We start from the raw sequence: 11,821 nt of genomic DNA on the forward strand, positions 1-11,821 counted from the left end.
TGTACAATAGCAGAATATAACTTTAATATGAAAGCTTATTTGTAACATATGTTCAGAAATGCAACAATATCGGAACTTGAACGTGTACAGTTAACTATTGTATATGTACAGATGCTAGTCTGACCTCGCTTCACATTCTTTCCTTGCTTGTCTTTGGCCTTGAGCAATCGGTCTACCTTTCAGTTGTGTGATTCTCATCGTCTGTGTTTACACCAACCCAATCAAGAAATGCAAAAAGAAATTGCCGGAAGCTGACCTTGCCACTCCTGTCCCAGTCCATTTCTTCTGCAATTATTAACCAGATCATCATGTTAGAAGTGATGACATCAAGTTAATTTGATTTTAAACACTTTAGAAGGTGAATGACAGTACTGAATCGAATCCGAGTGACATGAGAAGGGGATTTCTCGGAAGGACAATCGTCGTTTAATGCCTTGACGACTTCTTTCTTGTGCAGTTTCCCATCACCATTTTTATCAAGAAACAAGAATGCCTCAACTATTGTATTGAATGTTGCTTCTAGCTCTGGTGTGCCAATCTTCGACATCTGAAATAAATATGATCCTATTGAATATGACTTCACATGATAAGCAAACAGCAACGGAGCCAGGAATTTGGGGTGTCAAAATTTAAAGAAGTAAATACACGAATAAGTGGGGGTTCAATACAGAGTATATATATACATAAAATAACTTTTACCTAATTTTTCGGCAAAAGGGTGTCAATTTGACACCCCTTGGAGCTATGTGGCTCCGCCACTGCAAATAAATATCTTTTAAAATACTCAAAAAAAGAATAGAGAGGAGCCCTTTTTTCACGTACATTGCGAGAGGAGGAGGATGAATCCATCAAGAGATAAACAAGGCATAGAAGAACAATGAACTCATTGAATTGAATCCCGTCCTTTTCATCCACATCACACGAGTCGAAAAGATCATCAATTTCCTCATCTTTAACATGAAATTGCAGCTTCTTTACGCATTTCTTTAGTTCTCTGCGGTCAATAGTCCCATTTGAATCTTCATCTTAGGAAATAGAACAAGATAGAAAAAGCAGAAATTCTGGTTAATAAAATGTAGTAAACACTCAAAACACAGCATATGCAGAAGGTACTAACCGCACTGTTCAAAGACGCCTTTTATCTCCTTCAACCCCTCTTTGTACTGAGGAAATTTCAAGATTATGCTATTGATTGACCTGAAGTTGGTTTGCCCTGATGAACTTCTCTTAAGCTCCATCAATTTTGTTTCAAGCTTAGCATCTATTCTTCTGTACTTCTTTGGTGCATTCCAAAAACACAGTATGTTTCCAACCTTGTTGGACAATAACTTGAGTACTGGACATGACTGAGCTGAGCCTAATACAAAGAAAGAGTTCAAGTTAATGGCGGTTGCTTTTCTATCTATTTTCTGGTTCTTGTGATGCTAGTATTATCTTTCTGGCTTCTGTTGTTGTTACTGATCTAATGTCTCTTTCCGTCTTCTTGAGACGAGGCTATCGGAAACAGCCTCTCTACGCCTCCGGAGTAGGGGTAAGGTCAACGTACACACTACCCTTCCTAGTCCCCACTCGTGGGATTTCCCTGGGTTGTTGTCGTTGTAGTTCAAGTTAATGGCGGACATGATCAAAGACCAATCAGCTTTTCGGTTTGTTCTATATCCTAAACATCGATATGTAGCTGTAAGTACAGCACAAGGCAGATTCACAACCTGTGATAGTATTTGTGACAAAAAGGGAAGTCAAGAATGTTTGATAACTGTCAAAAGCTGTATAACAAACTGATTAAGTTTTCAAGGTAAAGAACTTAAAGTCTCTCTATATTGAAGCCACCTTAGTTCACAATCACTCAACAAAATGTACGAGTCTCGGACTATCTTAAGTTCTGCATATCGTTGATTTCTGAGTCTTTTAATCGTTTTCCTCGATAAATTTTGATGCATTGATCATACGGCTATTGACTACCGCCTACTCCTAGAAACAAGATGATAGTTTTCCAAATCTTTTACCTTCCTCAAATATATCACATGTTCAACCACATATAAATTGTCTCAATCAAAGTTCCAAAAAAAAAAGGGCAGCCCGCTGCACAAAGTATCCCGTATTTACGCTGGGTCCGGAGAGGGCCGCACCAAGGGATGCAATGTCGACAACCTACTTTAATGCAAGCATTAGTGGCTACTTACACGGCTCGAAACCCATGACCTATAGATTATACGGAAACAAAATTTACCGTTGCTCCGAGGCTCCTCTTCAAGGTTCCAAATACAGAAGATTTTGCAGGCAAGTAAATTCTTATATAACATCAACTGCAAAAGCCTTAAAGTATTAACATTAGAACATAAAATTCTAAATCATATTTTCCACTTTATTCCAATTCCAGGTTTCAAAATAAGCCACATTAGCAAAATTACATGCTGAATAGTTCTTTTCTGAAACCCCTAAATACACAATCCAAGAAATTAGCATTACAAAATGAAATAATAAGTGTACCCCAAAAAGAAATTACAACAGAAGAAAAGGTGTAAAGGGATAAAGGCAAAAAATGAATTCTGACAAAAACCAAGAAACATACCTACTGAATCTTTCATGGTTTTGTTGATGGAAAAGAGCTCAACACACCATAAGGGTCTGCTCCTGATTCCTTTGACAAGGAGTAAATTTCACAAATATATATATATATATAGGTAGAGTGTTAAAAAGGGAATGCAACAGAATAGAAAAGGGGTGAAGTGGAGAGGAGGCAATGAGGAAAAGAGTACTAGAAAAGTTAAGTAGAAATCCCATTATGCTTTTTCAATAGAATGTAATAGAATGGAACTTTCTTTCCTTCTTTCTTTCTCTTCCACTAGCAGAAAATACAATCATTACTTTGACTATAAGCTTCCATTAATCTATTCCCCTCCTATACATTTTCCAGTGTAAGAGAAGGAGGGAAAGAAGGCGCGCTACAACTAACATAACAGCCAGCCGAAAAATATTAGCTATAGCTAGGCTAGCGCGCAGTGGCTTTCTCTTATAGGGGTACAACTGAAATCCGTTGTTTAGTTATTACATCAAAAATATTGCCACTGCTTCTTTTCATTTTGTATTTAGCTTTGGTTTTATCGTAAACAACCTCTCTGTCCTCTCAGGGTAGGAGTAGTGCGTACACACTACCCTCCATTGTTGTTGTTGTTGTTGTTGGTGGTATGACCATGCAGCGCAAATTCATCTAATAATTAACATCTGTAACCTCAATCAAGAATAAGTTGAATTGTTGAGTAAAACTAATTTAGACAAACTTGTTTTTCACTCTACTTCAAGATAGTCATTGTGCTTCTTTATGCATTAGTTTTCCCTCCTCTTTGTGTTGGTTAAAATATTTGGTTTTTCAATAATATAGGGAAGAAAAATAAAGAAAAAGTTCAACAAAAAAGGGATGGTCTCCAAAAAAGAAAATAGTAGAGAAGAAGGAGAGGATCACGCGTAATCTCAACTAAAAATGTTATCTACCTTTGTTTTTACACCAATTCAATGAATGCATATCATGCGACATACTGTTAGCTGATTAATGCATTACTAAGTTTCATCAACCATTTCCAGCATATCATATTCCATGATCCAAATGTCCAATTCGATACCATTTCCTTTGCCACCATATAAACTAAGGCAATCTTTTAAATATAGACAAACGAAACAACTCATTTTCACCTACAAAATCCGGTGCTAGAAGCTCCTTCAATTCGTCTATGGAGTATTTACTCCAATTTCCAGCTATATCTCCTTGGTTATGGAAGCGTTGAGATAGATGATAGACAAAGAGGAGAACGAGGACAGCTAACTACCGCTAAAAGTCAGACTAAGAGTACACATTGTATGATTGAAAACTGCCGCTGCATACTACAGGTCTGACTGGTGCTTTCTCTCAAATAAGGATATTATTGACGGAAAGAAAAACACCAAACACTGATTTTGTGTTTGTGAAAAATACATGGCTGGAATTTCCCTTATGACCAAAACAAAACAGAACGGGTCACCTCGGTACAGTAAGGGCTGTTCATGTATGGAATTGATAAAATCTATCAACTTATTCTCTTCATTTAATTTACAGCCTGAAGTTAACACCAGAGAGCCACAAATTAAACAAGACACCTACACAGTCAAACCTCTCAATAGTAGTCTCGTTTGTTCCGATATTTCTTAGCTGCTATAGTGAAGTGCTGTTATAGAGAACATATATTATTAAATAACATAATAATAGTTCCAAAGAAAACTTGGCCGTTATAGGGAAGTGTTGTTATAGAGGACGACTGTTGGAAGTTCCTTCAGTTCATCTGACTTCTCGTCAAAGTATATAATGTAGATGTTTCACCTATATATTGGTCAAGTTTCTGATTCATAGACCAATATACACAACCTTCTGTGCTAATTCCCTGACAACACAAATATGAGCTTCTAGTTTGGAAACTAGCTATAGGGAGGCTTTGCTGTAATATAGGCAGAGTTGTTTTCTTTCTCCACAAATCCCTATTCGTAGAGAAGACAACATAAAACAAGTTATATTTCAATAATATTCCAATCATTTTAGTGTAAAATTTATCCCAGAATTCGCTAATGCCAATAACTAAACATGAAATAAATACAATCCCAAATTTTACTTGGGATTATTATCTTTATCCCATATACCAACTATACATTACCAATTCCAAGCATGGATAAAGAACGAATATTGTGATAGGTAACCAAGGTAAAACTAGTCAATTTGTGATGAATCCTGTGTGTGCTTGCTCACATTGCGAATCACAAGCACAAATAAAAGAAGAGGGTTGCAAAGGTTAACAACAAATGTAAAACTAGTCAATCTGACATGAAACAACACAAAACAAAATATAGCCTCAACTTGCTTGGAACTGAGACGCAATTGTTATAATGGAAGAAAGAGACAGTAAACCTTCATTTGCAACATTGTGAAATGCCCACAACAAGCAGGAATGCACTAAAATGTATCAGAAAACAGTAGTGATTAGAGTCAAACTATGCTGTTAGTACACAAGGATCTTCATTTCTGATAAAGGTTACTTAAAAGGTGATGAAATGCAAGGTAAAACTGCATACAATAGACCCTTGTGGTCCGGCTCTTCCCCGGACCCCGCGCATAGCGGGAGCTTAGAGCACCGGATACTTAAAAGGTGATATAACTTAGATAACATACATTTGCAACATTGTTTAATCTTGGATCAAACAGATGTAGAAAGGGGGAAACATCACAGGAAATGTGGTAAAAAATACACCGATTTGTTTCCAGAGAGAATTTTTCCTGATTTTGTTCATGTATTACTCATCATCCATTCCACCTGCCTTGTATTGCTTTCGATAGGCGATCCATTCACGATAGTAAAAGCCCGCGGTCTCTTCTTTAGATCACCATTTCCATTTGATGGAAAGCAGTCATCAAGCAAACAGTCGCCAAGTCTGGCTGGCACGTGACAAGCATTTTTGTTTTCGATACTTGGAGCATTCTCATGTAACGAAGGGACATTAACGATCCCTTCACAATCGTTTGCAACCTTCATTGCTAATTCAGAAAGTTCTTCCCTGTTCACTTCTAGGCCATTCGGTTCGATGGACTGGCTACTAAAAGCTTTACAAGCTTTTTCAAGAATTGATTGCAAATATTTTCCTTGTGCTTCAATACGAAGCTGTAGACGGCGTTGTACCTACTTTGGTAAATCACAAAGATTTTTGTTAGAAAATAAAGAATGTGACACTAAGTTACTGATGTATAACAACTTGATAAGAAGCTGATGTTGCATTTTGTCCGACCTAAGAAAGCAAGTTGCACTTACGCATACGACACATGAGAAACAGCCAAAAGTCATTGACAATGATAAAACAATGACCGTTAGCAGAACTTCAACGAAGAACCTTTGATAAGACTAAAGTTGCAGTTGGTCCGAGTTGAGGAAGCAAGTTAGCCCTAGCACATACTACACTAGAAATGGCCAAAAGTCACTGACCTCAACCTGGTCTGGAAATTGCCATTAGCTACTTATCAAAGTATTCACTCATTAGAGCAACCTACTCTCCTATCGTTCACCACTCTAATCCGTTGTAGAGAAAGAAAACAAAAAAGATAGAAAAGGGAATATCAGACAAAAAACACATAATGCAAAGCTGACTATAATATGCTCATGGAAGGTGAAGCTATCAGTCTCAAGTTTTGCAAAAAAAAAAAAAAAGGCGTGCTAATATATAGGAACTGCAACATGGGAAGCTGTGACACTGAGTAGAGTAACACTATCAGTTGAGCAAGAAGAGGGGCGAGACAAACCTCTAGCTGCTCATGTAGTCTTCGCTGGACTTCCATCTGTACTCGCAAAGCCTCAGTTACTTGGAAACCGCTGTTAAATAAATTTAAGAGTTCAAAGTTGATGCAAAGCAGACAGAACCATTTTTACCAGAAAATTTCTAAAAGACATAACATACTCATTTATATCTTGCGCAATAACTCTTGATGAACCTGATGTAGAGGAACCTGTATCTGGACTCTCTGCTGGACATGACACTGCAAACACAGGACAGTAACTATAAAGGGATTGCGGTTTCAAGTTTTCCAAAGAGCTGAGAAGCACATCCATTTTAGCCTTTTTTTGCTCCGACAGACTATTCTTCTCTTTCTTTATATTATATGTACAATTCTAACATTTATATCCCTTCAAAGGTGTTATCCCATTCTTTTATTTTATCTTTTTGGCTTCTGTTGATGTTACTGATCTATTGTCCCTTTTCGTCTTCGTGAGCCAAGGGTCTATCGGAAAAAACCTGTCTAATCCTCCGAGATAGGGGTAAAGTCTGCGTACACTCTACCCTCCCCAGATCCTACTTGTGGGATTTTACAGGGTTGTTGTTGTAGTACATACTTTTATCAGTCATCTAAAATTACAAAGGATGTATCAAGAAATGGAAAACGTGCAACCTACTTGTTGTAATAGGTTGATTTTGATTAAGGAGTTAGGAAGGGGATCAAAAAAAACCAATCTAACCTATCCTTGACGGGGTAATAATAGGAAAATGGGGGCAATTCTGACCTTAAACCAATAGTGATGATTGTCGTATTTATGGGAAATGTGGAAGTTACTCAATGGGGTTGACATTTAAGTTTTACATAGATGAAGTACCTTATCAGCAGCTCTAATCTTTTCCTTGAATTTGAAGTTACACTTATATATATACTATTCAGATTTTAAAAAAACATGGGCGGATTACAAGGACAACACAACAACAACAACCCGGTATAATCTCACAAGTGAGGTCTGTGGAGGGTAGTGTGTACGCAGATATTACCCGATAGACCCTCGGCACAAGAAGATGAAATGGGATAATAGAACAGTAACAACGCAAATTACAAGGACACTGAACTAAATAAAATAAAGTAATTTGCAAGAAACTGGAGTATTTAATGAAAAGTTCTTCATTACCATCTTTAGAATTCTCAGTTGCCTCTTTGGAAGATTGCTTTCCCAGGCGGTATTTCTGCAAAGGAAATATAAAGATACAGACTTTAGCATCTGCCTGAAAACTTAAAAAAACGGCACCTTACTAGGTTTTATCCAACTCTCCGAATCAATTACTTGTGATCCCTTTATTAAAGGACCTTATTTATTCTTCTTTGGATAAAACTGAGAGCTTAATCAACTTTTACACCATCCTCATTTGGCTAACATCGAATGCAGAATGTAAAATCAAAATAATCACTAAACCGTCTAAGTTCAAGTAGGATAAGTAAAACCTAGAATCGTTTGAGTCGTCTTTCACTTGCACTAAGCTTTGAAACGACACGAGCAATAAATCAAATTGTTAAAAAAACTATACTATCGAAACTGGCATGAAGCTGGTCCTACTTGATTTTGAGAAGTCGTAAACTTGTGCGATTGGAGCATATTGTTACCCTTTAGATCGTGCTTCGATGTCCATGAAACATAGGGAAGAAGCAAAAACAGATTGCGATCAGAAAACATACCTGGAGATGTGACTTCAAATGGTATAAGGTCAGACCTTTCACCCCCATTGTTCTCATAATTGTTTTTGGTGTTGCTTCTGCAAAATGAAGCAATAATCCCATAATTAAAATTATGCACAGGAGTACATGTAAACTGTAAAGAGAGGCAATGCGCAAATGAAAATAAAAAGTATTTCTTAAGATTCGCACAAAGAAAGATTTCCTGGAAACACAACTATTAGGGGAATTTTTTTTATCACAACGGCATAATTCTACCAGTATACAAGCAGCTAATTTAAAAAAATATCATGCAATGAGATACTAATAAATGGAACATTTCTTTTATTGATCAATTTAATAGTTCCCTCATTCCAAATCTACCACGATTCTTTTATTTGACCCTTAGAGCCTTCAGACAGTTAAATTAGCATACAGTTCGAAGTCGGGATGGTTCTTCTTAATTTCTTTTTCCATAACGAGTGATGTTTCCTCAAAGGAGCAGCTCAGAAGAAGGATAGTATTTCTAATTTAAAATACTACTACCACATATACTGACAACACGAACCCTGTTGAGAAGAGGTGAAGTTCAACAAATGACAGCAGAAACTCAGCTTATTTTACCAAAGAAGGCAGATGCAAAAACAAAAAGAAAACTGTAGGAAAATACAGCTATACAATAAGTAAAAGAAAACCTAATTTATAGTACAGTGAAATCCTTCGAAAAGGAACCAGAGCGACAGGGTCAATCAAGTTGCGATTGTAAGAGCAAAGACGAGCTCCTGTTCTGTATCATGGCTACATGGATGAGCACCAAGTACTCACAGCACTGCTAGAATCCTAATAACACTTAACATTCTATCACTGGCTGATATATGCCACGTTCCGACTACTAATGACACAGTCCTACTAACACGCACAAGGTTTGATCTCCCACATAAGAACGTATACCTCTACAAGCGTGCTTAAACTTGCTAATTCATTTTCACATCGAACATCAAACTTTGAGGTCACTTCTTTAGTGCCTAACAATCTTAAGAAGCATATTTGCTATATAATAAAGGGCAGCCCGGTGCACAAAGCTCCCGCAATGCGTGAGGTCCGGGGAAGAGCCGGACCACAAGGGTCTATTGTACGCAGCCTTACCCTGCATTTCTGCAAGAGGTTGTTTCCACGGCTCGAACCCGTGACCTCCTGGTCACATGGCAGCAACTTTACCAGTTACCGACATGATTTATTGAAGACAAGAGAGAAAATTCAGATTGGCATAACAAAACAAGAGCCTCGAGAGTAAAGATTGGCAAATGTGGTGATTGGGGAACTAGATTAAGAATATACAGAGAACGACTTTTAACCAAGTAACCTTTTCAAGATTCCCTCCTTCGACTTCTGATGGTTTTTATCAAATTTTCAAGTCTAAATTTTTTATCCCTCTTCATTAACTATCCCGAGGATATCACTAAGTTTTCACCTCCAGGGTTCAGAGAGATGTTGTATCCCCTCGGAATATTGTATTGTACCAAGTGCAAGTTTATCTCCAGAAAATATTAGCAACAACCAAATGTTTCTTCACCATTTACTTCTCATGACGATATGCTTACATATCATACAATTTACATCCTGTACAAGTAAACAACAACAACAGACCCCATATAGTTCCCAATAGGTGGGGTCTCGGGAGGGTAGTGTGTACGCAGTCGTTACCCCTACCTAGTGAAGGTAGAAATCATGTACAAGTAAATAGTGCCGAAAAATAGCACTATAAAAAGATACAAAAAACTAGGCATAGAGGCCATTATATTGACCTTTTCACAAAAAAAAAAAAATGTAGAGGTCATTATATTGACCTTTTCACAAGAAAATAAGTAGAGGCCATCATATAAACAGATTCCCTAATTGCCTAGTTTCTACTTTTCCCAAGTGAGAGGGTCAAAAGCTACATACATACATCTCTATCAACATGACCCACAATAATCATGATACTTCTTAATAATTAGGTAATTAAGAACATAAAAGCTTTGTCATGAAAAAGAATGCACTTTTGATAAAGAATACATTTAATAAAAACAAAAGTTCCTTAAAATAATATAATAGGACTATGACCCTTTCTTTTTTTGTTAAGCCAAAAAAAAAAAAGGAAAGAGCAGCAAATCAAATGGCTTGCTTTTACTAGTCCAAATGTCTAAAAGAAAAGAAAAGATCAAAACATTATAAAGAACAACTACATAATATACAAAAATTATGACCATGAAAAAAGGAACAACTATTGAAGCCTAATGTACAACATATAGATTCACAATATAGAATTCATGCACAGCATATAAATGCATAAAGTACACAATAAATTCAAAAAGATACAATACAGTGTAATAAATTATTATATTTCTGGAAAAAATCAAAATCAAAATGTAACCATGCAATAAAATATTAAGAAAGAAAAATTATCAAAATACCCCCTCTATTATACGAAATATCTTAATTTAACTTAACCCTCCGTTATACTTTAAGGTCATTCATTCTATGTTGCATTTCCCATTTGTACTTGACTTTATCAGAGCTAAAGTCAATTCCACTAGTCAAAACACTTTGTGAAAAAAATCCAAATTTACCCCTATTTTATTAGTAAGGTTTAAAATTACCCTCCATTATACTTTAGGTTGTAGCTACTGAATTCCTAGTGTCAAAATATTGCGCGGTAAAAGGTAAAAGTCCAAATTTTATGCCTCAACTTTTGACTATGGTCTAAAACTACCATTCTTAGGGTTAAGAACCTCATAATGTCAACAACCCAAAATATAACCGATGGTAAAATTAAGATATTTTGGTAATTTTTACCCTTCTCCTTCTTAAAAAAAGAAAATGCAGATTAATAAAAAGTATTAAGACACTTCCATTTCATGTGCCAAAATACTTCAAAAAAGTCCAAATTTATCTCTACTTTTTTTTCACTAAGGTTTAAAATTACCCTCCACTATATTTCAGGTTGTAGCTCAGGGCAGCTCGGTACACAAGGCATTAGGTGTTCATGTGGTCCGAGAAAGGGCCACACACCGAGGTATGTGATGTAGATTACCTAACCTAATTCAAGTATTAGTGGCTACTTTCGTGGCTCGAACATGTGACATATAAGTCACACAGAGACAATTTTACCATTACTCCAAAGCTCCCCTTCAGGGCGTACCTCAAGACACATACCAGATTTTCTAACAGAGAGTAAAAAAATGGGCAGCTCCATACACTAAGCTCTTGCTATGCGTTGAGGTCCGGGGAAGGGCCGGACTCTATACACAGCATTACCCTACATTTCTGCAAGTCTATTTCCAAGGCTTGAACCCGTAAACTAATGATCACCTGGCAACAACTTTACCGGTTACGCCAAAGCTACCATTTCTAACAGAGTAAAATTAAGATAATTTTCACCTTTTTCCCCTAAAAAAAGAAAAAGAAAATGCAGATAAATCAGAAGGAAAAAAAGAGAAGAAGAGGAAAATGAGGGACTTACTATCCGGGCCACCAAGTTGAGTAACAGCATCAACAAAGCGTTCATGGAGTTCAGTAGTCCACCTAAGACGAGGCTTAGGATCAGTTGTTAATACTAAACAAGCATCTCCTGGTAAATTTGTACCATCTATTGAAACTGAATTATGAATATTATTAAAATAATCACCACTTCCTCCTAAATTTCTTATAGGCAATGTTGAGTACATTCTTTTCTAGATAAAAAAAAAACCACAATCTTGAAAATGAGGAAAAATATTGAATCTTGATGTTAAGAACTATGTGGTGGGGGAAAAATGAGAGAAATGTGAAAATTTTGGGGGGAGAACAATGGAGGGATTTGGGGTT

At 36.6% G+C, this 11,821-nt stretch overlaps 2 protein-coding genes across 5 annotated transcripts; both read right to left on the bottom strand.

Annotated features, from left to right (window-relative positions):
• Positions 3 to 3,487, bottom strand: LOC109229545 (probable calcium-binding protein CML22). 4 transcript variants are annotated; one of them, XM_019395023.1, is made up of 6 exons: positions 2,573 to 3,487; positions 2,231 to 2,306; positions 1,118 to 1,357; positions 823 to 1,025; positions 373 to 547; positions 3 to 285 (listed from the first exon to the last, which is right to left on the bottom strand). In XM_019395023.1, the coding sequence occupies exons 2-6, from the start codon at positions 2,301 to 2,303 to the stop codon at positions 173 to 175; spliced, it is 804 nt and encodes a 267-aa protein (XP_019250568.1). In that variant the 5' UTR covers positions 2,304 to 2,306; positions 2,573 to 3,487; the 3' UTR covers positions 3 to 172. The 4 variants fall into 4 exon arrangements, with proteins under 4 accessions (XP_019250568.1, XP_019250567.1, XP_019250569.1 ...); XM_019395022.1 differs by having other exon boundaries at positions 2,231 to 2,316; XM_019395024.1 differs by lacking the exon at positions 2,231 to 2,306 and having other exon boundaries at positions 2,573 to 3,388.
• LOC109229546 (protein PHR1-LIKE 3) lies at positions 4,936 to 11,815 on the bottom strand. The gene is made up of 6 exons (XM_019395026.1): positions 11,478 to 11,815; positions 8,000 to 8,076; positions 7,458 to 7,512; positions 6,466 to 6,544; positions 6,311 to 6,380; positions 4,936 to 5,696 (listed from the first exon to the last, which is right to left on the bottom strand). Exons 1-6 carry the CDS (start codon positions 11,680 to 11,682, stop codon positions 5,307 to 5,309), a joined length of 876 nt encoding a protein of 291 aa, XP_019250571.1. The 5' UTR covers positions 11,683 to 11,815; the 3' UTR covers positions 4,936 to 5,306.

The sequence above is a fragment of the Nicotiana attenuata genome, chromosome 7 (genome assembly GCF_001879085.1).
Source record: "Nicotiana attenuata strain UT chromosome 7, NIATTr2, whole genome shotgun sequence".
Taxonomy (NCBI): domain Eukaryota; kingdom Viridiplantae; phylum Streptophyta; class Magnoliopsida; order Solanales; family Solanaceae; genus Nicotiana; species Nicotiana attenuata.